The following is a 27272-nucleotide window of genomic DNA, read 5'->3' as shown; positions in this document are numbered from 1 at the left end:
CAATGTGCACCATAGTGTCACACATGCACACACAATGTGTACCATAGTGTCACACATGCACACACAATGTGCACCATAGTGTCACACATACACACACAATGTGCACCATAGTGTCACACATACACACACAATGTGCACCATAGTGTCACACATGCACACACAATGTGCACCATAGTGTCACACATACACACACAAAATAAAATTGAATTAAAAAAATTTAAAAGGTATCTGCCCTTTCGCCCCCTCTCTAGTCTATGGCCCCCCCAAACTCCTTCTCTTCATCCTGCTCACTAGTAAAATCATAACTGTGGGGAGCTCTCCATACTGAGAAAGACAGGACAAAGGCAGTAGGTAACAAGCTGGTGTCTGGCCATTTCCCGGCTCCTTATCGCTAGTGCCCTGACCTTGAGACTGACAAGGGGACTTGCTTGCCAGGGAGGCGTCTTCTGAACAGATGGGAGCAGTCCATGCAGCATGCCAGTACAGAGAAGCTGCCAGTCCTTGCTGCTAACTTTCCCAGGACTCCGGCCAGAGCTGGGCCTGGCTGTGTGTCTCATCACTGCCCTAGACTCAGAGCAGTGGCAAGCCCCTCAGGACACAGCTACCCCTCAGCTCTGCCTCATAGACGGACCACCTCACTGCTTTAGTTGCAAAGCCTCCGAGGCCCAGGACACTGCGGTTCAGCCTGGTACCGGTGAAGGCTGTGAGGCCCTCGGAGGCAAGCTCTGCCCAGGAAATGAAGGATGGAGCCTCTGCTCTCCCTGACCTCTCCCTCCCGACTCACTCTTTCCTCCGGGACAGCAGCAGGCAGTCATTGAAGAGGTGAAGGTACACGGCCTTGCTGGACAGCTTCAGCTTGGCGGGCGGTGCCGCGGGCACGGGGGCCAGCTCCACCAGCTCTCCGTGCCGCACCAGCCAGCGGGCCTGGGAGATCAGCGGAAAGATCTGGAGAAAGAGATAGACAATGGGGAGGTCCGGTGAGGCAGGGGGTGCTGGCTGAGTCTGGAGCAGGGAAGAGAGGCCATGGACAGCGACTACTGGCCCTCCCCACCCCCAGGGGAAGGAGGAAGCAAGGGCTTTCCCTTACCTTGCCCTCAAAGTGGATCTTCTTACTCAAGTGAATGAGCTCCTCAGTCCTCTTCATGGACTGCACGCTGGCGTTGCATTCCTGCACCAGCTGGGGATGGGATGGGGTGTTATTTGGGGTCCCACTAGGGGAAGGGAGACCCTCAGGAGGCCACAGCTCTGGCTCCGGAGCTCACCTCCTTGAGTGCACTGAAGGCCTTGGTGGCCATGTCCTCGTCTTGGGAACCTGGTGCTGTCCGCTTCAAGATGTTCTGGTGGGAGAGAGAGACGTTCTTGAGTCCTGTAGTCTAGTAAGGCACCCGTTCATTCCTGTAAATCGGCCCTCACGTGTGTTCCTGTGAGCCGCCCTACCGAAACGCATTGGGTCACACACAAAAGACATGGGAGGAGGAGGGGCCACCCGGGAAGAGGAAGGAGATCAGTGTGAGGGGAACACGAGGAAAAAGGGGGTTGAGTATGACCTGTGCAGGTTTGGAAATGTCACCGGGGAACCTATCATGCATAATTAATATATGCTAATAAAAGGAAGTCAAACTCGATATAACAACAAAAACATAATCACTGGTGCCAGGCCAGCCTCTCCCTCCCCACCCTTCCTGAAGTGAGCTACCTCCACCAGCATCTTGAGGCGGGTGACCCTCTGGAAGGGCAGGATGAGGAAGGAGGTGAGAGGCAGCCGTTGGCACACAGGGGACTCTTCTAGGCGAGCCAGGATGCCGGGGAACTTGGGATTCTCTAGGCTGGACAGTGGGCAGGAAGGTTCTGTCACAGATTGGTCTCTCAGCACCCCTGCCCCATGCGGTGGGTCTCATTTATTACAGACCTAAAACTCCCCGGCCCCAAGCCCTCGCCTCGGACCTTGCCTCACCCAGTCCTCCGCACCTACACCTGCCCAAGCGCCGCCCCCGCCCCCCACAGAGCCTCTCCTACAGCAGGCGCTGGTAGGTGCGCTCCTGATAGGCCTGGTTGGTGACATAAGGCAGGTAGACCCGGCGGAAGGCGGGGCAGTGGTGCAGAACCACATCGCACACGCTGAAGCGCAGCACGTCGGCCTCCAGACGCTGTTCCAGATCGTGAAGAAACCTGCCGGGTGAGCCAAGGTCAAGGACAGCGCCACTGCAGACCTCTGTTGCCATTCTTAGCCATGCAAGGTCACTCCCTCACCTCTCACTGGTGCTCTTGACCTCGGGCAGTTTGGAAAATAGCCACTGCTTGTCCTGAGTCCCCAGACACTCGCTCAGCTCCACGGAGCCTAGGAAGTGGCCCACGGCCACTGATAGACTATGGATGTAGGAGGCCTCCGAGGTGATCAGCTCAAATTTGGCCTGAGGGAGGGTGGAAGCCAGGTGGTAAGAGCAAAGTCAGGCCACCCGGGACGTTGGGTCTCAAATCTCCCAACAGGATGAGGCCTCTGTAGACACTACTTCCCTGCCCCTTACCAGTCTTGAGGATAATCTGGCGCCAGATGGGGCCTGGGAGCGCCCGAAGTCGCCAGCTGACAAACTCCGCTACTTTAAATTTTCCAGGAGCCTGCACCGCCCCTGGCGCTCTGGGACACCTAGCATCTGTCTTTGGCCCCGCCCACAACCAGGGAGGGTGGTCTCAACGGCCCCGCCCCTGTGTTGCCCCGCCCTGTCTTTGACCGAGCCCTCTCCCCTGGCTAACCCCTAGGACTTCCAGGACCCTTACTTTCCCAGTTTATCCCACCCACTCTTCATGTTGATAGTCCTTCATCCCTACTAAGTGCCTGATCACCTGCCTTTGGCCTCGGCCAGTCCTAGATTCTGTCCCTCCGATCTCATAGCTTCTAGGAGCCTTACCTTCCCAGGTCTTCTCCTCTACCCTTCGCTTTGACAGTCCCTGGGCCCAGCTGAGTCACCTGGTCAACTACTTCTGGCCCCGCCCTGTCATAGGTTCCTCCCTCCAGTTTAGACCCTCCAGACACTTCTTCTGGGGCTGCGCAGGTCCCTCCCCCACCCCAACCCCCGCAAGTTGACAGCCCTTCATCTCTCTAGGGTCCCCATTACCTGCTTCTGGCCTCGCCCCATCAGAGGCTCCACTCCGCCCGCCCCCCTTTCCTGGCTTCCCCGCTGGGCTCCCGAGTCTTTTCCCAGGTCCTCCCACCCCTTCTCCACGTGGACAGCCCCTAACTCCCTGTGGGTCCCCATCTTCTGCCTCTAGCCCCGCCCCTCACCTCCTGCAATTTGCAGTCGCGCAGGCTCAGCGTGGCCAGGACGCCGCTGCCGCGCACGTCGGGGATGTCCTGCCACAGCGAGAAGGTGGAGCCTCGGGTCGAGCGCTGCGCGCGGAAGGAGCTGCTCGGGGAAAGGTTGGCGCGCGGTGGCCCGGGCCCCTCCTCCGCGCCCTCCGCCCCGTCCCCAGGGCCCTCCTCCTCACGCTGCTGCCGCCGCAACTCGCGCGCGCTGGCCACGTCGCTGTACTCCTGGTAGAGGACAGCTGGGCGGGGCGGGGGACGGGAACTCATTTACCCACTCCAGAAACACTAATTGGGCACCAACTGTATGCCATCCTACCCGCTAGACACTGGTACTGCAATTCTCTCACTCGCACACTGTCTCTACCTCCCAACTCCCCAAAAGCAGACTCCCCAGATTCCAACGCCCCGGCCCTCTTCCCCGACTCCCTCGCAGCAACTCTGCACGTACAGTTAAGGAGAAAGCGGGACTGGCGCCGCTCGGTGGCGCTGCTGGGATCCTGAGAGGGCTTTCCGTGCGGGTCCAGCCTAGGAAAGAGTGTCAGGACCTCTTTGCATCCCTCCCCAAGCTGAGCCCCAAGAGAGAGGTGGGTGAGTACCTGGGCTCCAGCAGACCACCGTGGACCTCATTTGGGTCGACAGGTGCTGGCAGCGACACACTGTCCACCCTCATCTCCGCTCTTCGGGATTCCCTCACAGGCAGTTTCCCTAAAGAAAGCAAGAACTGGGAGTGGGTGATCCAGAGAACGACGCGTGTGGGACACCCGGCTGATCATCTGAAGATGTGAACACGGGTGGATAGTCTGAGCCCTACCCGCCTGGCTCATTCTGCCCTCAGTGCTCGGGAGAACAGCTGACTACCTTCCCGGATGATTCCAGCACCTGACCCTGAAGTGGGAGCCCTGGTGGCCGTGCGCCCGAGGCGCAGGGACGAGTGCAGCCTTGTCATTAGTTCAGAGGCTGAGAAGCGTCTTCGCTCCTGAGCCTCAAGACCCCCTCGGATGTTTCCGGAAAGCTCCTGTGGTCTGGGTTCGTCCGCACACAGAGCCTGCTCTTGTGCAGCCTGGCCAGTCTCCAGAAGGCCCGTGGGGGTCTCAGCACCACCAGTGGCCTCTTCATTATGATACACTTGCATCTTGCGCCCTAGGGGTGGAGGTAAAACAACAGCTGTCACCCACTATAGTCTGTCCCATCTTCCTCCTTGTTGCGGTGGCATGACCCTAAGCATCAAAATGAGATCCCCAGGGCAATGGGACAGCAGAGGTCCTGACTGCAGAGAGCAAGGGAACGGGAAACAGGGGCTGCCAGACTGATTATGTAATGTTGGCAAGTCACTTGGACCCTATGAGCCATCTTTCCCCTGTCGTTAAAACTTGTCCTGTCTTTTGGGACATTCTGAAGTTTAAAGAGTTCAAAAAGAGCCGCCCAGTCCCTCCCCTAGCGGCAACACCCCCACCAGGGTGACTCACAGGCTGACTTCTTCTCTGAGCCACCGTGGCTGGCCCTGCGCTGGGGCAGCATGTGTTGAGAGCTCCAGGGTCCCACCAGAGTTGGGGGCTGGGCACCAGGACAGTGGGGCCAGCTGCCAGCCCTGCTGGGTCTCATTCCTCCGCTGGTGGAGATATGGGTGTCTGGGCCTCCCGGGGATGGCGGCCATAACAGTCCTTGGAGAGGGGCAGGGGTCGCCAGGGACCAGCGGCTACCAGGAGCTTGTAGCTCCTCTGGAGTAATGGGGAAAAGGTCCACGCACACTGGCCTTGTAGGCTGCAGGGTGGGCAGTTCCACAAAGGACAAGCTTTCCTGCTGGCACACGGCTACCGGGCGACGGGCAGTGCCAGGTGGTTCAGCCAGGTGAGGCTGGAGGGTTGCAGGTGGCCCACAGTCCATTCCTCCTTTGCTGTGCCACCCTCCTGGGCCTGTGGAGGAGAAGGGATTAGACCCAGATATAGTATGACAGGGAAGGCCTGTGAGCATCATGACTGGAGGCCTGGACAAACCTCTTGTACACATGTACGCAGCTACACAAACACACTCACATGCCTACTTAGTAACCGTCAGTATTAGTCAGTACTTATTAAATGAGTAAGCACTCATGTAGCACCTCATTTAATATCCACCAGCCCTCAGAACTGATGCCGTTACCCCATTTTGTAGGTGAGGAGAGTGAGGCACAGTGGTTATCCCCCAAACAGTAGAGCCAGGTTTTCCACATAGGCATCCCGTTTTTAGCCACCTTGTATATTCTCTAACACACAATGACACATGATCAGACATACAGATAACATACGTTGTAACATAAATTCATGTTCCAACACACAGCCACACATTTTCTTCCAGCACATGTGCTTATATAGATAACTTGAGACATCTCAAATGCAGATACAAGCTCACATACTTTGTTTTGTTACACAGGCTTAGAAACTTTCTCTCAGTGACACACACTGACCCTTTGCCTTATTACACACACACACACACACACACACACACACACACACACACACTGTTCCAGGCACACACACACACACACACACACACACACACACACACACACACACACACATACCAGGATGCAAATACATACGGGCCCCAATATCCTTGTTCTGAGATTATCCACCCCCTTCCATACCCAGACTTGAGGCCTTCATGCTGAGTGATGCCTACATCCTTGCCAGGCTGGCTGGGAGGGTCACAGACTGGCAGGCAGGCCACCACCCAGATTAGTCCCTCCCAGGGAAGAGCAAGGAAATGCCCAATCCCCAGTTTGGGATGACAGAGGGGCTTATCCCCATCCCAACTCCCAGATACTAGATCAAGCCAGGCAGAATGGGCTGTTTCTGGGCAGGACGCCATCCCCAGGCAGTCTGCCAGCACCCCAGGACAGAATGATGAGCCCAGAGGTCCAGGCCCCTCAGCCTCTGCCCCAGGGCCCTCTGTGGCCTCCCAATAGCCCCTCACCTCTTCAGCAGAGACTGAAGCCTGCTGCTGATGCTGCCTGCCTGCTCCGGCAGGGGAAGCCCTCTCTCTGCCCAGCTGGCTGGGGGAGATCCCACCCAGACAAAGGGTTTGATTCATCAAACCCTGTGGTAAGGCGAGGAGAGGGAGGGAGCAGGCAGCGGGCTGGGCGGGGGCCTACACTTGCCCGGGTGCGTTGTGGGCAGTCTGGGCAGCAAGGACCCTTACAGAGGCCCCTCAGGCCAAAGGGGCAGTGCCCAGTCTGACAGAAACAAGAGGGAGACCCAGAGAAATAGCGGCTTTGGAGACAACAGCTCAGGAACCTACTCTGAGACACTGATGAAGAGAAACCACAGAGGCTGAGACGCTTGAGGCCCAGAGCCTGAGACAAGGGAGACACCAAGGATTTCCGCCTGGTCCAGATGCTCGGGCAGATGGGAAATCCAGGAAACAAACAAACAAACAGGGTGACAGATGAACAAATAATAGCTCATGCCCAGTGGGGTTGCCAGGCTGGTGGGAGAGCCAAAAAACAAAAGCGGTTATGATCTGAGTTGGTGAGAAACAAGCCACAGGCACTAACACGGTAGGGGGCTGGGCCCAGCCTAATCTGAGTACAGCAAGGAAGGCTTCCCAGAGGAGGAGGTCCCAGCTCACTGTTGCAAGTTAAAACCCTCAGGGACCCAGTACAAAGAGATGGGGTTGTAATCACCGGTCTGAACCAGAGACAGCATCCTGCACCCCAGCTGCTTCTCCCAGGACTCCTGGCTTGAGAAGCCTGAGGGAAAGGTTGACTGTTCCTCAGGGCCCTCCCCCAAACAAAAACAACAGCTGTACCTCACTCACTCCTTTATCTAGCTTTTGCCCCTCAAGTCTGTGGTGCCCATCTGGGTAAGTCTCTCTGAACCTCCCCTTTCCTCAATCGGCAAAGTGGGAGAGCTGGTACCAACTTCCTAACTGCTCATACAAGAATTAACGGCAGGGCACAGGAGGTGCCTCAGGCACAGGGCATGGTGGGACCTTGCCATTGATAGGCAGTCCCCTATTATTTTCTGTCTTTGGCGGGGGATGGCTTGGGCCAGCAGCCAGTAGTAGTAGTAGCAAGCGGGAGGGAACACAGCTAGCTTCTGTCCACCACACAGGTCTCTTTTAGGTGCGGGAACAACGTAGCCCACCCTAGGAAGCCCCTGGAGAACAGGAAATGAGCCCCTCTCCTGTGATTTAAATAAACAAAACATTGAACTAAAGGTAGAAGCATCTTCAACTAAGACCTCAGAGAAGGCTGGGGGAGCTAAGACAGTGTTCAGGACTTTCTGGAACACAGGATGGAAAAGGGTGGCAGGGGTGTCAGAGTGGGTCTGCCTCCACTGTGCTCAGGAGGAAGGGCCATGGGAATGCCGGCCAGTCCAGCAGCTTTTCAGGCCGAAGCCCACTCAGCCTTGATGTTGGTGATTCGGGTCCAGAGCTGCGTTTAACACTGTGTAGTACTTTTCTGTTAACATATAAAGTCAGAGAGGACTTGCTTCAGGTGGCTGACTCCAGATCTGACCCGAAGATAGACTAGTGCTCACGAGGCAAGGGTCACTCTGGAAACCAGGTTCAGGTCCTGGGTTGACACTGACCAGCCGGCCCTGTGAGGCTTTAGGCAAATTATAAGCCCTTCCCTGGGCCTTAGTATCCTTGTGTGTCAAGTGACCCTAAGGTCCCCCAGAAGTCTCCTCTATGAAACCTGTGTCATAGGTGTCTCTGCAGGCTGAGAAGGATTGGCGGAGGCCGAGGAATGGTCTGTGCAGGGGGCACTACCAGTTAGAGAGGACAACAGGTCTGTCTAGCAAGGTGTCAGAACATCCCCAGGCACTGCTGTTGTCTGGGATAGCACCCTTGGCCCCGGTACCAAGACTTTCTCTCCCTGCTTAGTACCCCTGGCTCTCTGCTCAGAGGAACAGAGAACCTGCCAGAATCCCTTGCTCCTTAAGGGACAAAATCTAGTTGGAGATTATGCCAGGAGAGGGGTTTCCAAGTCAAGCAGAGCCCCAGGAGGCCAAGAATGGGTTCAAGCCAGTAGCAGCGGCCAGGCAGCGCAGCACAAAGGACTCCTTCCGGACACAGCAAGAGGAGGATGGGCTTCTGACCCAGGGCCCTACCTCAGCCAGGGAGCTCCTCCGTCCAGCGACTGGTACAGTCCAGGGCTCCAGGCCACCCTGGGGGCAATGGGGTTGTAGCCAAGTCCTCAGAGGACCATGCCAGCATGGCTCCAATGCTGGGCAATGCAAGCTCCTGGGTATTGTGTGGGGCAGGGAGGGGGGAGGCGAGGGTGAGGGAGCCTTGCAGAGGCAGGCGGCTGTCTCGACGTGCCTGCTCCCCGCCCCCCTTCCCCAGAACCGGTTTGGCCAGTCGGGTACAAGAGGGGGCTGGAACAATGGGAGTCCTATGCCTCCCAGAGGCTCTGAAGGACCCCAGACAACTGCCTAAAGATGGGGTTGCAGACTTCTGCTCCTCAGAGGTGGACCACCCCTCTTCAGAGCTTCCCAAATACTAAGGATAGGCAGGGACTTTGTGAGAGTGGAGGACATCCTGGAAGCTTTGCAAAGGAACCTCCAAACTTAGGATTCCCCTCAGGGGTCCTGAGACCTCCTCTGCCCGTCTTTGTCTATGAACCTGCCCCATATGAGTAAATTGGGACACTCAACTGCACAGCTGGGAGAGAGAAGTCAATTTTGAAAGTTAGTCATCTTCTGGATGGCCCCTCCAGCAGGGCCACTCCTCACCAGTGACCCCTGCCTGCTGGAATGACCGGGCTCTAGGTCTCCAGCAGCTGCCTCCCCAGTGAAATCTTCCCAGCCTACCTGGAGGGAATTCTCAGGAAGATCAATGAACTAGCTCAAGTCAAGGCATCCTCCATAATGGTGGGGGGGGGGGGGGCACACACAAATTTGCCAAGCCTGTGGAAAAGGTAAAGCTACTTCCTCCCAGTGGACTCGCCATGTGTGTGAGCACCTTGCAATTGCCAAGAGGGTGTTATTCATAAGAGTCTGTAGGGTGGGTACAAAGATGATGCCCACAGGGCTAATAACCGGTACACTTGCTGCGTGTAAAGCACTTCACAAGTGTGGGTTCACCCACCGTCCATCACGGCCCTGTGAAGCCCATACTGTGACTGTTACCACGTAGTAGGTGAGTATACAAGGTTTGTGTCCCTAAACTTGTGCACTAACCCATCTGTGAGGTCCCCCCTCATCTTTTACAGATGGTGACATTGAGATGCTAGGGGCATCACGAACAAGGACAACGGGGGCTGGAGAGATGGCTTGGTGGTTAAGACCACTTGCTGCTCTTGCAAAGGGGTCAGACTCAATCCTCAGGATCCACATGGCGGCTCACAATCACATGCAAGTCCAGTTCCAGGTTATTTGACCCCTTCTTCTGGCTTTCTGGCTTTCATGGGCACTAGGCATGTACATGGTGCATACACTTACGTGCATGTAGGTAAAACACTCATACACATAAAAATAAAAATAAAAATGAATAAATCTTAGCCAGGCGTTGGTGGCGCACGTCTTTAATCCCAGCACTTGGGAGGCAGAGGCAGGTGGATCTTTGTGAGTTTGAGGCCAGCCTGGTCTCCAAAGTGAGTTCCAGGAAAGGCGCAAAGCTACACAGAGAAACCCTGTATCAAACAACAACAACAACAACAACAACAACAAAAAAAAAAAAAAAAAAAAAAAAAAAAAGAATAAATCTTAAAGAAAGGAAAGAATAGCCAGGATTGAGACCCAGGTCCGTCTGACCCCACCATGTGCCTACATCTTTAACCACTGACTGTACAGGGAGATGCCTAGCTGACCTAAGTACCCTCCCCATCCTTTTTCCCCCTTCAAACTTAGTGTGTAGGTAAAGAGGATCTTGGGATGTTGAGCTTCCTGCCTCTACCTTTTGACTTCTGGGATTATAGGGAGCACCACCACATTACACAGTGCAGGGGGTTGAACTCAGACCCTGTTGTATGCCAGGCCTGCATCTCCAGGCCCTGGCTATTGCTCCTCCTATGCCACGGGCCCTGCAGTGCTTCATGCCCAGACCCCAGTGAACTCTCCCTCGGAGTGGATCCCTTAGCCTCTAATTGGTGACCTTAAATTCAGAGTGGAGTCCTCTCCTCCTGTCTGCTTTGCCCTCCTTTAACACCATTATCTGGCAAGAAGACACTGACTAAAGTGGGTGGGGGAAGACAGGGTCATGTCAACATTGTACAGAGAGCAGAAAAAGGGGGATGTGGAGGGAAAAACTCCAACCTTCTCGTCCTCCCGAGAGGCATAGCCCTGTCCCCTCGCTGGAAACCAGAGGGCTCCAACCTTGGGGTGGGGTAGGGCGGGAGCTCTAGAGAAGCTTAGGGGGCTGTGCTTCTGTTGCACCAGGTTGGGTAAAGCAGGCCAACTCTCCAGAACAGAGAACCTTCGCCGGCCCACCGAGAGAGGTCAAGGTAAAAGGGGGCGTGTCGTGTGCAGGGTTTGGTAAAGGGCAGGACCAAGCGGAAACTATTCTCGGGAATCTCTGGCTATCCCTGCTCCACTCCAGAAGGCGGGGTTTGAAAGAGCTGAGGCTAGGCTTGGGGCAGTCGGGTGTGGGTGGACCCGGGGTCCGCGGGTTTTACCGACCTACGGTAGCGCCCTGTGGTGGACCGCCAAGAGCTCACTTGAACTTGGTAGGTACCACAGCAGGCCCATTCCACAGGAGCCAGACTAACAGACACAGGGAGATCAGAAGGAGCTGGGGAAAGAGGGACCATAGAGCAATTGCTGTAGCAATCCTCTTTCTTCAGTTTTTCAGATCCTCTTATGTAGCTCAGGCTGGCCTCAAAATGACTATGCAGGCCCGGCTGGCCTTGAACTCGATATGCAGCTAAGGATGACATTTGAACTCCGGAGTCTCTTGCTTCCACCTTTTCTGAGTGCTTGATGTCAATTTTTATTTTTTGAAAAATCCTTATTTGGGGCTGGAGAGATGGCTCGGAGGTTGAGAACTGGATGCTCTCACAAAGGACCCAGGTTAGGTTCAAAATACCTGCATGATCCCTCACAACTGTCTGTAACTACAGTTCTAGAGGATCTGATTTCCTCTTTTGGCTTCTGTGGGCACCAGGCACACATGTGACACACATTTAGGCAAAATACTCTTACGTATAAAAAATAATAAAATAAAAAATTAAATAAGATTTATTTCACGTTATATGCACGACTGTGTACCACGTGCACGCTTGGTGCCCACAAAAGCCAGATGAAAGCGTCAGATCCCCTGGAGAACTGTAGTTACAGAGGGTTATGAGTCACCATGTGGGTGCTGGGAACCTAACCCGCATCCTTGCAAGAGCAGCGGGCACTCTTAACTGCTGAGCCATCTCTCCAGTTCCTTGACAATGGATGTGCACCACGACCTTGTCTACTGTACCTCGTCCTACCGCAGGTTGGTCAATGCCAGTGTCAGAGCCTGAACTCAACCGTGTTTGCAGATCCTAGACCAGAGCCCAGCCTTCCTCTAAGTGGACCATGAAACCAGATGCAGGGCCAGCATTTTCCAATAGTTGAAAGGCCTCGGACCTGGGGGTCCCAAGAGCCTCTCGGGTGTGGACTCCGAGCTCTACACTCCTGCCCCAGTCGCCCATAGAAGTTGGTCCTGCGGCTTCAACCCAGTAGACTCTGAACAGCTGTGCGCTAGACAGACTCAGCTCCTGCGGTTCCAGCTCGGTCCCTCTCGACTGTAGTCAGAGCCTCACCGGATCAGACTCTTGGCTCCTCCTCGTCTAGGCTCAGCACCTCCTCCTCTCCCAGGCTCGTTACCCCGCCCCCAGCCACCCAAGCTCAGCACCCCTGCCCCCTTCAGACCCCGCCCCCTAGGCTGAGTGCCCCTCTAAGGCAGGCCCCGCCCTAATGAGGCATAGCTCTCGGGTCCTTCCCCGGAGGCCCTGCCCCACCCAGGCAGGCTTCACCGCTCCGGGACTCAGCACACAACCTCCTCCCAGGCAGGCCTGGTCCCACCCAGGTTTAGCGCAGAGCCCCTACAGTCGCTCCCCACCCTCCTCCGTGCCTGATGGGTCTCCCACCTGCAGGGTGTGTGCGTGCTTGCTCTGGATCGGAGCCAGGTGAAGGGCACAGGCACCAGAGTGAAGCTGACAAAGCCTCTCTGCTGGCTGAGGTATTCTAACTGGTACGGGAGGTGTGGCAAACCTTTGGAGGGAAGGCCTTCCAGGACCTTCTCTCACCCCCCCTATTCAGGTACAAATCTACGCTCATACTAAGCTGCGCTTGACCTGAGATTTGCTAGGTCATGGGCCCTAGGGGAAAACAGACTATTATTCTGCTTAATGAACACAGCAATAAAATCACTCCTAAAGACACACTGCTGTACCCACAGATCAGTACATTGCTCAACCCCAACCCTCATCAGAGAAGCTTCTAGCAGTGGATGGGGATTAGCAGAGAGACCCACAGCTCTCTGAAAGACTGCAGCACAGCCCTAAATGTTTATCATACCCTCAGGCTCAGGGATCTATTCCAGAGAGAGGGAAGAGAGACCATAAGAGCCTGAGGTGGCAGATGAATCCAAAGGAAACCGCATTTTTCAGACCCAACAGATGCACATATGAACTCACGGAGACTGTGACAGCATGTGTAAGACCCGCGCAATGCAGAAGGCGGAAGTGGGTACAAACTCCCGCCCCTAACCAAGAGGCTATTTGCAATTGGTACTGGCTAGGGAAGGGAAGATCAGTTTGCCTCAATGCAGCGACACATACCTGACTCCAAGGTTTTTGGCTTGTGTTCTGTTTCGGTTTTTGGATTTTTCGAGACAAGGTTTCTCTGTGTAGCCCTGGCTGTCCTGGAACTCACTCTGTAGACCAGGCTGGCCTCGAACTCAGAAATCTGTAGACAGGCTGGCCTTGAACCCAAAAATCTGCCTGCCTCTGCCTTCTGAGTGCTGGGATTAAAGGCATGCACCATCACAAGCCCGAATTTTGTTTTGTTTTGCTTACTTTCTTTCTTTTTAAAAAAGAATTTACTTTATTTTATGTGCATTGGTGTTTTGCTTGCATGTATGTCTGTGTGAGGCTGTCAGATCTTGGAGTTACAGACAATTGTGAGCTGCCATGTGGGTGCTGGAGTTGAACTTGGGTCCTCTGGAAGAGCAGCCAGTGCTGTTAACCACTGAGCCCTCTCTCCAGTCCACTTGTTTGTATGTGTGTGTGTGTGTGTGTGTGTGTGTGTGTGTGTGTGTGTGTGTGTTTAAGATTTATTTATTTATTATGTATACAGAAGAGGGCACCAGATCTCATTGCAGATGGTTGTGAGCCACCATGCGGGTGCTGGAAATTGAACTCAGGACCTCTGGAAGAGCAGTCGGTGCTCTTAACCTCTGAGCCATCTCTCCAGCCCTCCAGTCCACTTGTTCTGTTTTTAAGAGAGAGAAAGAACATGAAGTTTGGTGGGTAGGGAGGGGAAGAGGATCTGGGGGATTAGAGAGAGGGAAGAATACAAACAGAATATATTGTATACAATTCTCAAAGAATAAATAAAATATTTCTTAAAAATTACCTGGGTTGGGGATTTAGCTCAGTGGTAGAGCACTTGCCTAGCGAGTGCAAGGCCCTGGGTTCGATCCTCAGCTTAAAAAAAAAAAATTACCCAGTGTTTGTGATATAAATGTGCTGAGAGAACCCCATCATGTGGGATACCTTGTACACTACTCACACGAACAGAACTGAAAATATTTAAATAAATGAACAATATTTTAAGGAGAAAAAGCTAGGCTTGCAGCAAACTATGACAACCAACCCTCAGGGTTTTCAGATCACTAGCCTGGATTTTTCTGCTGTTGGCTCCCATTTCCATATAAATTTTTTTGTTATAAGATTCAAAAAAATTAATTATTAATTTTTTCCATGTATGGGTGTGAGTCCTCTGGAAAAGCAATCAGTACTCTTAACCTCTGAGCTCTCTGCCTCCATTTCCCTAGTTTTTTTTTTTTTGAGATAGGGTTTCTCACCATGTAGCCCTGGCTGGCCTGGAACTGCCTCTGTAGACCAGACATACAAATCAACACTGTAGATGAAACCTTGAACATGAGTATCCTTGTGCAGTCTAGGTCCTGAGAATCTCTGGGAAAGAACAGAGCTGGTTGGACTTCTGTTAGGTACAAAGGTCAGTCTCATGCTCCTGTACCCAACCCACCACCTACTAATGCCAGGCAGGAGGCTCTGATCCAAAGCCAGAGCTATGGGTAGCCATGCTTGGGGCTCCCAGTTCCTATGGGGCACAAGGACAACCCTGCCACTCATAGCTTCACACACTCTTTTTTTTTTTTTTTTTTTTTTTTTGGTTTTTTGAGATAGGGTTTCTCTGTGTAGCTTTGCGCCTTTCCTGGAACTCACTTTGGAGACCAGGCTGGCCTCGAACTCACAGAGATCCGCTTGCCTATGCCCCTCCTCCCTCGAGTGCCAGTGTGAGTGCTGGGATTAAAGGCCTGGGCCAACGCCCAGCACTTCACACAAACTTCCCAGCTACAGAGGTGTAGACCTGGCTGTCCCTAGTTTAGGGTCAATACTAGCTTGAGTGTGGTACAGCTGCTGGAGGTAACACTGCCAGCCTAGGTAGAGGGCTGAGAGACATCACCTGGATCCCAACCACTGGCCGACTGGGAGGAGCCTGTGGATGCCTGCCTAGGGCCTGGATGAGTGCTCTTGCCTTTCACTGCCCCATAGGGAGTGCATCTGGGTCAGGAACATAGAGTTGCCAGGCTCAGAACAGGACAATGCTGAGAAGACCATAGTAAATTATAATAGACACCAGGAAAACATCTCTGTGGGAAAATTTGGAGCGGCAGAGAGGGCTTTCATAGCAGGAGGTAGACCACTAGGGTCCCAGACATCTGGGGGAGTCAGTCCTAGAACAAGGGACCAAAGCCTTCCCTCCATGAAGAGTATTTCGGCAAAGCAGGTATATATGGGGTATATATGTAGGGCTCCTTCAGGCCTGTTCAGAGTCCTAGGCATCAATGTGGCCAGAGCAATGGGTACCCCTGCTGGAAGAGACAGCAGAAAATAGCATCCTAGGGCAGCAGGGCAGCGAGGCTGATGTCTCAGTCTTTGGATGAGGGAAAGATCAAATTCATTTTCATTTTTGTTGTTGTTTTTAGACATGGTGTCTCAAGGTTTCCATTGCTGTGAAGAGACATCATGATCAAGACAACTCTTCTATGAAAACATTTGATTGGGGTGGCTCACTTATAGTTTCAGAGGTTCAGTCAATTATAATGGCAGGGAGTATGATGGCATGCAGGCAGTGTGTGCTAGAGGAGTAGCTGAGAGTCCTGCATCTTGCAGGCAATAAGAAGTTGACTGAGACACTGGGTGGTATCCTGAGCATAGGAAACCTCAAAGCCTGCCCCCAACAGTGACACACTTCCTCCAACAATGCCGCACCTAATAGTGCCACTCCCTATGAGATTATGGGACCAGTTACATTTGAATTACCACACAGTGTTTCACTGTGTAGCCCTGGCTAACCTGAAGCTTGCTATGTAAATCAAATTCACACAGATTTGCCTGTCTCTGCTTCCTTCATGCTGGTACTAATGGTATATGCCACCATACCTGGCATCATCTTTGGTTTTGTATGGCTTTTCTCCCAAGGGCTACTTAAGAGTCTGTGATCCAGGCAGTGGTGGCACACGCCTTTAATGCCAACACTCAGGAGGCAGAGGCAGGAGGATCTTTGTGAGTTCTAGGCCAGCCTGGTCTAGAAGGCAAGATCCAGGACAGGTTCCAAAGCTACACAGAGAAACGTCTCAAAAAAAAAAATGTCTGAGGATGGATGATTGGATGATAAATGGGTGGATGAATGGATGAATGACTAGATGGTGGGCAGTTTGGTAGATGGATGGATAAACTGGATGGGTGGATAAATGGTAGGTGGATAGATGGCTATATGGATGGGTAAGTTGGTGGATGATGAATGTGGAGGTTAATCAATGGATGGATAGGTACTTGTTTGGGCAGATAAGTGGATGTGTGGGTTAGTGAAGGAGTTGACCAATAAGTGGGTAAACAGAGAAATAAATAATTGGATGGATATATGCAGAGGGCTAGAGAGACCAGTGCATGGCTGGGCAGGAGACAGATCCATAAGCAGCTGAACTGGACAAACAATCAGTAAATCTCTTTAAGGGCACACAAGTGGGTAGGAAGGGCACACAAGTGGGTGGGAAGGGCAGATGGGTGGGTGGATGTACGGATGGCTAAGCAGATGAAAGTCTGGTTGGATGGTTGGTAGATATGAGGCTAGATGAGCAGGAAGATTAATTTACCAGTTTCACTAATGTTAATTGACTGTGCAAGACTCTGCAGTGGACATTGTGATGGGAATCCCACAGTGATGGGTATCCCACAGTGAACACACTAGGTGAGGTCTATGTACTAATGGAGTATGCAGACTAGCTGGGAAGACCAACATCAAAGGAGCAGAGATGTCGATGTGAGTAGGTCCTACTGAAGAAAACCTTCGCAGGGACAGACGGACACTGTGGAAATGACCATTAGCTGAGACCTAGAAGATAAAATGGATGACAGTGTAGGGAGCCCTCCATTGGTGGGGGTGGGGCAGTGTACTAGGGCAGGCTACCGTAGAAAGCCATGTGAGCTGTGTGCTGTGGCTCCAGAGGGAACCACTAACATTGACATTGTTTCTTCAGTTCCCTTTCTGCTTTTTTCAGTTTTCTAACGCCAGTTTATCCAAACCTTATATGAAATTCCCTGTTAAAATAGTGGGTTTTGCTTTCTGAAAACACTAACCATGGAATGGATTAGTGACAGATGGCTGGATAGATGGAGAGCTAGATTCATAGATTCATCCAACAACCACTTACTAAGAACCTTCTTTGGGCACTGGCGGTAAAGCAGTTGGCATGACGCACTGGGTCTCTGCTCTCGGGGAGCTCATTCTAGTGGTGGAAGACAGATAAACTAGATAAATGTTGTGGCGAAGCTCAAGGGATGGGGCCTCTAGGGATCACGTGGATCGAGGAGACCCTTATGAAGGAAGGTGGTGTTAATGCTGATGCCTAAATCAACATCAGATCTGAGTGGAGAGAATCCCAGCAGAAAACAGCACCAAGGCACTGTGGGGAAGCAAATGTATCTACTCACAGGTCCAGTGGTGCCAGTCAGGAAGAACCGGTCGAGGCCAGATGGAACAGGCACTTGCAGGCTGCTGTGAGGGGTGTGGATGGATCATCAAGTGTGACCCATATGAGCATACACAGCAAGGTCATGAGCAGGATGCAACTACAGTTTTTTTTTTTTTAAATAATTTTATTATTATTGTATATATACAGTATTTGGGCTGCATGTATGTGTGTGCCTGGTGTCCTTAGAAACCAAATCCTCTTGAATTCAAGTTATATACAGTTGTGTACCTCATACATTCCTGGGGTCTGAGGAAGCCAGAAGAGGATGCTGGATCCCGTGAAACTGGAGTTACAGACCCTTGTGAGGCGCCATGTGGATGCTGGGAACCAAACCTGAGTCCTTTGGTAGATCAACCAGTGCTCTTAACTGCTGAGCCACCTGGAGGCTCCACCCCTGAGGTGACCCCACTCCTCCTCTGCCTGCAGCATGTCCATAGGCTCAGTGCCTAGCAGAACAGCAGTCCGATGGAAGGTCAGGATGGCCAAGAGCACCACTCAACTGTGCTCCTGGGAAGCTGGTGGTCAAGGTTGACCAGGTCCCCCAGGACTAACCAATCCAAGAAGTGGGAAAGGAGGTGTTGCAGCATTCTTAGGGAGAGAGAAGGCTCAAGGGAGATCGTCCCTCGATACTCCTGCCTCCTTGGTGAGGTGAAGACCTCTCACCTGGAAGAAAATGCTGCCACCGGGGAATGGGGCACAAGTGCCCCTATGGTACCCAGAGACCCTGGTCATTACTGGGGTTTTGTCTGCAGGTCATCGTTGCCTCAGGCGGAAGAGGTGTGAAGGGATGGGTGACCAGAGAAGGCAGATCTGCGGGAGCCAGGAGCTGCTGGAGCAGCCCAGCTGGGCCACCCCTCCTTCTACTCACTGTCACTTATCCGCTAAAGACAGAATAAAGAAGGTCTCCTGGCAGACTTGAGTCCCTTCTTACTCCCCTCATGCTCTCGGCCTAAGCGTCACCTCCATGGTGAGAAAGGCCTCTGCACTGGTACAACAGTGGCATGGATGTTTTGGTGTAACCAGGTAACCAACCGCTTTCTGACTGGGTTTGAGGTCTGCTCCAGAGGAGGAGCGAGGGATTCATGTCTGGTACCATGAGCCTGGTCAAAGGCTCTGGAGGTCAGAGGCTCTAGCCGGGAGCCTTATACTGTTGTTTGTTAAGTGGACATGTTGTGGAACTTCCTTCTAACATTTGTTTATGCCCACAGATTAGCGCTGCAGAGATGCATAACTAACCAAATGACAGAGAACAAGTGATGGCTGGATGCTCGGGACTGAACAGAACACATATGCAGACCCGACCCCAGCCCCAGCCCCAGCCCCAACACAGAACAACACAGAAGAGGGGCCAGTAGGAGCTGAAGGATGGGAGGAGACTGTGAAATTCTGACTTGTAGGCATGACTGTTGCACTCAGGAGCTCACTGTAACTATGGTTACCTGTACTAGCTCAAGCCAATGAAATCAGTGAACATTCCAGCAGGCATCACTGATTGGACTCCGTGGGTTACAAGAATGAAAAGACATGAAAATGAGATGGGAATGTGTTGGGGGACCATCAGGGGGAGTCAGGGACAGGTAAGATCAAGATATGTTGTAGGGGTTGGGGATTTAGCTCAGTGGTAGAGCGCTTGCCTAGCAAAGTGCAAGGCCAGGGGTTCGATCCTCAGCTCCAAAAAAAAAAAAAAAAAAAAGATACATTGTGTATGTTTACAACATTGTCAATGAACAGAAAATATTCTAAGACAAAACAAAACAAGACCTGAGCAACAGACAGCACTATTGCACCTTATCTTGGTGCTGGGCAGGGCTGAACCTGGGTAGAGCACATGCGGCTGTTACCTCCCCTGGACAGCATGCCAACTGAGCACATGGTGACCAATGAAATATCCAATGCCGCTCAGTCTCCCTCCTCTTCCTGCTGGACCACCCCTTAAGTAAGCCTCAGTTTCTTTCCCATACTTCTAGGAGTCCAACACTCACTCCCCTGACATCCCAGCCCCCATCCATTATCTCACCCCCCAATTTAGTCCTCTGTTGATTTGCCCGGACCCTTAGCCCTCGTCCCTAACTCTGCATACTCCTCTCTCCCTTTAGTCTGCACCTGGCATGTGAATGTTAGGACAGGCACAGGCTGGCCAGGGAGTAAGGTCTAGGGCCTGGACAGAAAACTCAGTCACCACCACCCCACCCCAGGACTCAGCCAGCCATGGTCTCCTGTGGCCTACCCAGCAGCCTCTGCATGATCTGGTCCTGTATCCCTGTACCTTGCTGTGGATGTTCCCTGACATCCTAAGGCCAGGCTGCTCAACTGGCAAGAACCTTACTAGTGGCTCAGTCAGTATGGCCAAGGAGGGAGTAGAGACAGGAGAGGAAAGGAGCAGGAGCAGAGGAAGAAAAGGAGGAAGAGAACAGGAAAGATGGGAGGGAAGGAGGAGGGAAGGAGGGGGGATGGGCAGGGAAGGGGAAGGAGGGAGGGAGTCCCCAGCAAGGTATCTCCCCTCCTGCAGGGTAGAAGCAAGATGGGCAAGGGAAGCTAGTGAGGAGCCTGACCCATCTGCACAAGGGCTGTTTGCATCTCTGAAACCTTGGCTGCCTGTTCCTCTTTGGGCTTTGGCCTCACTGTATCTGTAGGATGTGAGGAGACAAGAGAAGGGAGCTAGGTAGTTCTGGGTCTGGGAGAAACAGTGGGGCTGGACCTGGCTGCACATACATCCGCACCCTCCTAGTCCAAGGGAAGACTGCCCCACCTCCTACAGGCTCTCTCCAGAGCTCCAAAGCCCAGAGGTTCAAGCTGCGAGGGGCCAATGGCTCCTTTTCCCCAGTTATTCCTTCTAAGTCCCCTGATCCTGGGGTCTGATCACCACCTTTGTCTTCCAGGGAACCTCAGGAAATTTCAGGAACTCCGGAAATCTCAGAAGAAATCTGTAGTTACCAAATGGAGGGAACCCAAGAGAGGTTCTGAGGGAGTGCTGTAAAATGGTGGAGGCAGAGCTGGGCAAGCCCAGAGGGGCTCCCATGACACTTGACAAAGGACATGGAGCCTTAGGGCTAACATTTGCCATGCTGGGCTTCAACTCTGCCTCTCCCCCTCATCCTTCTGTTTGGAATGGACTTGCTGACTGGGTGTCATTGTAAGTTAGATGTACATAATTTATTCTGGGACTGTTTGGACTACAGGGTCTCTCGAAACTAGACAAAATGAAGCTTTTCAGTAGGAGACAGCCGTGAGCCTATGGGGGCAAGGCACAGAATTTAACAGCCTGGGTCTGCACTGTTTCCCACAGGCCTGGCTGTCTAAACACCTCCTAAACATATGAACCTTTGTATTAGAAACTGAACTCTGGGTTTTTGTTTGTTTGTTTGAGACATGGTCTCACTATGTAGCTCTGGCTGTCCTGGAACTCACTACGTAGCTAAGGCTAGCTTTGAACTCCCAGAGATCCACATGCCTCTGCCTCCAGACAAATCCTTCTTTGACCAAGCTGCTTCTGTCATTTTGTTATACTAACATAAAAGTTACTAAAATCAGTTGGGGCAGCGGTGGCACACACCTTTAATCCCAGCACTCGGGAGGCAGAGGCAGGCGGATCCCTGAGTTTGAGGCCAGCCTGGTCTACAGAGGGGAGTTCCAGGACAGCCAGAGAAACTTTGTCTCCAAAAACAACCAAACAAAAGCTACTAAAATCAGCCACATCAGCCTGACTGAGGGAGCTTGGATGACACAAAGCTGAATCTGCTCACTGCTATGTCCAAAGTGGACTGCCAAAATGGCAGTGCTGGTGACAAGGTCCTAAACAGAAGGATTCTGACTGGGTAATCAGAAACTTAAATTTGGGATTCCTCAGGAATCCCCTAAGTTGGGTTTCTGCTAACTAGGACCTCCCTTTATTTGCCCCAAAGGTCAACTACTTTGGGTATCTAGTTCCCAATTAATCTGAACAGCCTGTATCAGCTCACAAATCCTCCCCTGCTGTCATCTAAAATCTGCTCGCTTTTCCAGCATTTTGCTACTTTCTCTGCCTGCCCCTCCACTGAGAGATAGCTTTGACATTCTGATCCCAGTAAACCTTTCTTTCTACCCACGAAGTGGTCTAGATCAGTGGTTTCACTGTGCCCTTGCTTATGCTCACCCTCCTCCCATACTGGAGAGCTAGCTCAGGCTACCTCATATCCTATCCCCTACTCAGTAGGGAGGGTCCTTGGCCCTGCCCAGTGATATTTTCCAACTCCTAGGCAAAGCCCTTGTCTGAAGGCCGGTTTATACCTTCATAGTACTCAAGGTCAAGAGTCCTCAGAGAGAACGTCTATAGCTTCCTAAATATGCAGGTGGACCACTTCTCTCAGGCTCCCTTTTAGTTCCATGTGACTGGGTGCTGGTCAATGCAGTGTGCCCATAGAAACCTCTGGTAGCCATGTACTTATTCCAGGTCTGCTGACGGGATGCTAATAAACTGGGAACATGTGTCTGAGTAAGTGCAGGGAGCGAAAAACCACTCCTACAGAGTTCAACCAGATCTCAGAGTTTATCTGTTGGAGCAAACGGTGTTACTTCAACCAGCAATGCTCCTGGTTGAAGTCAAGAGAGGTCCAGGGTCCTTCTGAGGTGCTCCCACCACCACCATACCCTCGGTGGATGCTGTAGAAGGGTGAAGGGCAGGGGGGCTGGGAGACCTTTTGGCTCTGGAGCCTTGTGTCCCCATCTTACTGCCAGGCGAGGGCCCTCCCCAGCCAGTCCTGAGGACTGTGTTCTTGCATCAGCCTTGGGCCCTAGGTCCCACCATCTGTCCTGGGTCACTTAAGATAGGGGAGTGGGGATCATCAGTCTCTGTCCCTACTCAGGATGCCATCACCCTTCAGCCAGGAGCATTCTCTGGGGAGCTGGGGAGCAGGCCGGCTGCCACCTGGTCCTGGTGCCACAATTGTTCTGCAAGGCCATTGAGCACATGAGCAGTGTCAGCCAGCCCAGCCCTCCCGTCCAGTGTACGCCCATCTGCCAGCCGCCGCCCTGGCACACTCTTCACCCGTAACAAGGGCAATTCCCATGCTTGCCGGAAGGCTGTGAGGTCTCGCTCTGGCACGTCTGTGTGCATGTACTGGTCAAACCTGGGGGAGGGTTAAGGCTCCTAGCCAAGAGGCTCTGCTCACCACTCCATCAGACCCAGCCTTGGCCTCCTCTCTAGAGGCCACACCCAGGGGCTGGTGTAGGTCTTGGATACCCTATGGGTTGGACCTCACAGGGTGATAGGTATCTTACCAGGAATGAGTCCTAGAGGCTACTCAAAGGATACTTGGAGCCAATAACCATCTTAACGACCCCAGGAGCTTCGCTGGCTACGCGGGTCAACTGCCCAGGAAGGTCTTCGAAGGAGGCGCGGTCAGTGAAAGAAAAGAGGAACAGGAAGGCATCTGCATTCTCTTTGCAAGCCTGAGGACCAAGAGGCTGGCTTGTGGCACACAGACACATGACCACGTAACCCCATGGAACTACAAGAAGGATCAGCAGCATCCCTTCCTTCCACTGACTGAGAAACTGAGGCCCAGAGCACAGAGTGGCTGGGACACAGTCCCCAGTGCCAGTCAGAGCCCTGCAGCTCAGGACACCACCCTCAGGTAACTAATGTTCAAGTCAGGCTCCTGTGGACAGGGTGGTCTCTGACAACCTCCACCCACAGCCCGCCTAGGCCCACCTGCCCAGCTCACCGGCAGCATGTGATCAAACTTCTTGAGGGCGGACTCCCCACAGTCCCAGAACTCGAAGCGGAACATGACTACACGGTCACTGGCCTGTAGCTTGGCTGGCCAAAACACCACAGTGGTCTGAATACCTGAGGAGAACTGGGATCAGCCATTCAGAAGTGGGTTGGGGGGGCGTGGCTTGGAAGGGGTGTGAAGAAGAGCTACATCTTCATCCTGTGCATCACCACTCTGACATGGAAGGCATGGTCTCTGACCTGGGAGAATCCTCAGATCAGGAAGGAACAGTGTTGCTTTGCAGGAGTCCTTGGTAGACCATGCCAAGTTGACCCACGCCACAAGAGGTCTCACTGCTTATATAGGGAGGCCTCAAAGGTTCTGGGACATATGATGGATCAGAAAGAAACATAACGGGGGGGCGGGGGATGGCTGGTCTGAAGCATCTACCTTTATACTAACTAGACACGAGACAGGGAGCTACCATTGTCTCTAGTACCAATCCAAACAACATGACCTCCCAAGGTCACAGAGGAATTGGCATAATTATGTCTAAACCCCAGCTAATGCAGTCTGGGGCCAGGTTCTTGCCTCCATCTCATGGAAGGCCACCAAGGACAGGCTGAGGGTTGGATCCACTCACCAGTGGTCTCATGGTGCACTACAGGCACCTCCAGGCCTGCCAGCTTCGCCACCAGTGCCGTCTTGCCCACACCGCTCTTCCCGGACACAAAGATCTTGTAGCTGGCAGTATCAATGGCCACTGAAGGGGGTAGCACTGGCCGTTCAAGCAACCCTGTGGCAAGGAGGGAGCCAGGGAGTTGGGGAGTTAATTCTGCTCTTGCTCAGACCCTGGGAGAGATACCCTATATCTAAGCTAACTAGCCAGCCTGGTCCTCAGCCTTCAGCTCAGCTCAACAGAGGCCAAGAAGACACAGAGACGGCCGTGAATCTCATGGTTGATCTGTTCAAACTGTCAACTGCTCTAGATCTTTGCTGGGGGCCTGGATGACATACACTCCTCTGGGCACACTTCGCTGTAAACACAGACAAAACACTGGGTGTTTTGCTTGCATGTATGTCTGTGTATCCTCTGTGTGCCGGTGCCTGCAGAGGCCAGAAGCAGGTGTTGGATTCCCTACGACTGGAGTTACAGACAGTTGTGAGCCATCAGGATGCACTGGGAATCAAACCTGGTTCTTGAGAAGAGCGGCCAGTGCTCTTAACTTCTGAGCCATCTCCAGCCCCTGATATTTGTTTATTTATTTATTTAATTTTATTTATTTATTTTTTTTGAGACAGGGTTTCTCTGTGTAGCCCTAGTTGTCCTGGAACTTGCTTTGTAGATGAGGCTGGCCTAGAACTCATAGAGATCTGCCTGCCTCTGCCTCCCGAATGCTGGCATTGACGGCATGTGCCTGGCTTTGAAATATTTTTTTATTGATACTGTTATCATTCAATCTGGATTTCTCATACACAAAAACCAAAAACATGGTGTTTTACAATTTCTTCTTTAACAGGGAAATCTAAGCAAAAGTGTTTACAGCTACTAGAAATAAATCCCTTAAAACCAGTTCATTGAGAGCTCTGTAAGTTCTTAAAACTTGCACACAGGGGTTGGAGAGATGGCTCAGTGGTTAAGAGCACCAATTGTCCTTCCAGAGGACAGGAAATCCATTCCCAGCACCCACATGGTAGTTCACAACCATCTGTAACTTCAGCCTCAGGGGATCTGTCCTCTTCTTCTAACCTCTGAGGGCACTGAATGCATGTGGGGCACAGATACACACCAGGTAAAACACCCATGCACATAAAGCATATTTAATGATAAAAAACTTGCACATAAAAATAAGTCAAAATGGTACTATTCTGTGGTCTGATGATTTGAAGTCTGAGCTGTCTTTGTTCTTGTCTTCTTAGTGGTGCCAGGGACAGAACCAGCATGCTAGGTGACAGCTCTACCATATATCCCAACTCCCACAAGACAGAATTGTGCTGTGCTGCCCAGGCAAGCCCTGAATTTGTGATCCTCCTGCCTCAGCCTCTCCAGTAGCTTTGGTCTGAAGTCTGATGGTGCTGGACTCCAAAAGCAGATGCCATGCCTCTTGTCCTTGCTTGGGTAATTTGGCTTAATCCTGGGGCACACCAATGTCTGACCCTAGACAGCAAGACACTGAAGGGGTCTCCTTTGCTCATTAGGGTGTAACCCTAAACAAGTCTCTTAAATGTGCTGTTAAAAATGTTGAATAGGCCCAGCCTGGTGGTGCCTTTAGTCCCAGCACCCTGGAGGCAGAGGCAGGCGGATCTCTGAGTTTGAGCCAGTCTGGTCTACAGAGCGAGATCCAAGATAGCCAGAGCTACACACAGAAACCCTGTCTCAAACACCCCCCCCCCCAAAAAAACCCCACTCACCCACTTCCGAAGGAAGGAAGGAAGGAAGGGAGGGAGGGAGAGAAAAAGAGAGAGAGAGAGAGAGGGAGGGAGGGAGGGAGGGAGGGAGGAAGGAAGGAAGGAAGGAAGGGAGGAAGGAAGGAAGGAAGGAAAGAAGGAAGAAAAGAAAGAAAGTTGAATGGTGGTGTAGGCCTTTAATCCCAGCACTTGGAAGAGAGAGGCAGATGGATCTCTGTGAGTTCAAGGCTAGCCTGGTCTACATAAAGAGTTCTGGCTACATAGTGAAACCCTGTCTAAAAAGACTGCATAGGGGACCACTGTGCAAAGCTCCTAGCAGAGAGGGCATGGCCCCAGGTGAGGAGGGCTCAGCCAACAGCATCTCTGGTGACAGTTGCTGTTGGCAGGGATGGGCCGTTTCCATGTTCCTGGCTCTGTTGGTGGAATTAGTTCTAAGGAGATTTGGGGGAGGGGGCCCTAGAGAGATGGCATCCAGGGGACCTCGATGGTGAGCACTGCTGTGGGGTAGGTCCCACTGTCCTGATTCTGGCACTCCAGGGAGTGTCAAGAGTGCACGTGTGGCGTGAGGTGTGTGGCGAGGGGAGGCACTTACCAAATTCCCGCCGGCGATTCTTGCGCAGGATGCAGGCTAAGTACTCCTTGCCCTCGACGGTCTCATGCCAGTCTGGGACAATCACCGAACCGTGCATGGGAGGTCTGGCCATGGTTGAGGCTATAGGTTGTGGTTAGGATGTAACAGAATACTGAGAGCAGAAGTGGAGAGAGGGGTCACCATTATCCCAAGCTGGCCCCTTGGTTCCTCTTAATCTCCCTCTGGCTCTCCCTTGGAGCCTGGCTCCCCACCCGAAGGTGCATTTCCATAGCCCTCCAACCCCCCACATCGCTCTCTGGGGAAATAGCCCATCCTTGTCCTGGGAAGGTATTTCCACAATCCTCTTCTGCCTTATCGCCTTTCCTGGGTCTCACAGCCACGTTTCACCTCTGCCTCCCAGACTCCCGGGACCACCAACCTTCACAGTCCGTGCAAGCAGGCTGGCAGGAAGAAGGATTATCCCTTTAAAAGCCCGCCCTGTGTTCTTGCCCTGCTCGCAGAGCCTGCTTCCGCCAGGCCTAGACACAGCCGCGAAGCGCATGTGCAGAATGTTGCCATGGTGACGCAGGGGGAGGAAGGGCTCCTGAATTCAGGCCGGTCTTTGTGGGTTCTGCAAGGTCTGCAGTTCCTTCCCTCAGCTGGATGTCTTTGGCTTTACCAGTTTGGGCTCAGATTTTCCTCTCAAACATGATCATCTTCCCCAGGAAGGAGGCTTCTTCAGTCTTCAGTTCTCTGTACCCCGGTTTCCTCTTCTACAAAGTGGACATTAACATTAAATGCTTTTTCCTTTCCTTTCTTTCTTTTCTTTTTCTTTTTCTTTTTTTTTTTTTTTTAAAGACTGTATCACTATGTATCTCTGGCTGGGCTGGAACTTCCTATGCAGACAAGACCGGCCTCGAACTCACAGAGATCCTGTCTTCTGTCTCTCTAGTGCTGGGATTAAAGGTGTGCACCACCATGACTCCCTGCTCCCCCACATACCGTTCTTTACAACAGTGTCTGGGCAGCACAGCTCAGCAGATTTAGTTATTATGTTGATGTTATTAATGTTACGGCCCCATCAATCCTGCTCAGCAGGTCCAGCATCAAACAC

At 52.5% G+C, this 27272-nt stretch overlaps 2 protein-coding genes across 6 annotated transcripts in view; both read right to left on the bottom strand.

Annotated features, from left to right (window-relative positions):
* The window catches only part of Arhgef19 (Rho guanine nucleotide exchange factor 19), a 28391-nt gene extending 5594 nt beyond the window's left edge, over positions 1 to 22797 (bottom strand). Inside the window, exons 1-12 of one of the 4 annotated variants that reach the window (XM_036178866.1) lie at positions 22742 to 22797; positions 4771 to 5217; positions 4163 to 4444; positions 3901 to 4009; positions 3753 to 3829; positions 3281 to 3543; positions 2251 to 2411; positions 2017 to 2169; positions 1697 to 1826; positions 1263 to 1337; positions 1088 to 1177; positions 785 to 945 (exon numbers count right to left, since the gene is read on the bottom strand). In XM_036178866.1, coding sequence (XP_036034759.1) covers positions 785 to 945; positions 1088 to 1177; positions 1263 to 1337; positions 1697 to 1826; positions 2017 to 2169; positions 2251 to 2411; positions 3281 to 3543; positions 3753 to 3829; positions 3901 to 4009; positions 4163 to 4444; positions 4771 to 5188 — 1919 coding nt within the window. In that variant the 5' untranslated portion in view covers positions 5189 to 5217; positions 22742 to 22797. Of the gene's footprint in view, positions 1 to 784; positions 946 to 1087; positions 1178 to 1262; positions 1338 to 1696; positions 1827 to 2016; positions 2170 to 2250; positions 2412 to 3280; positions 3544 to 3752; positions 3830 to 3900; positions 4010 to 4162; positions 4445 to 4770; positions 5218 to 5927; positions 5970 to 6256; positions 6320 to 22741 lie in introns of those variants that run through there. The other 3 variants (XM_036178865.1, XM_036178863.1, XM_036178864.1) reach the window with 3 other exon arrangements.
* Positions 21114 to 26904, bottom strand: Cplane2 (ciliogenesis and planar polarity effector 2). Of its 2 annotated transcripts, none has more exons than XM_036178868.1 (6): positions 26598 to 26904; positions 26180 to 26330; positions 23822 to 23974; positions 23188 to 23312; positions 22776 to 22912; positions 21114 to 22590 (listed from the first exon to the last, which is right to left on the bottom strand). In XM_036178868.1, exons 2-6 carry the CDS (start codon positions 26289 to 26291, stop codon positions 22341 to 22343), a joined length of 777 nt encoding a protein of 258 aa, XP_036034761.1. In that variant the 5' UTR covers positions 26292 to 26330; positions 26598 to 26904; the 3' UTR covers positions 21114 to 22340. The 2 variants fall into 2 exon arrangements, with proteins under 2 accessions (XP_036034761.1, XP_036034760.1); XM_036178867.1 differs by having other exon boundaries at positions 26180 to 26299; positions 26598 to 26903.
* Positions 26905 to 27272: the final 368 nt, after the last annotated feature.

This window comes from Onychomys torridus, chromosome 2 (assembly GCF_903995425.1).
Source record: "Onychomys torridus chromosome 2, mOncTor1.1, whole genome shotgun sequence".
NCBI lineage: Eukaryota > Metazoa > Chordata > Mammalia > Rodentia > Cricetidae > Onychomys > Onychomys torridus.
The sequence above is the reverse complement of the archived record's forward strand: the minus strand, read 5'-3'. Positions and strand labels throughout refer to the sequence as shown.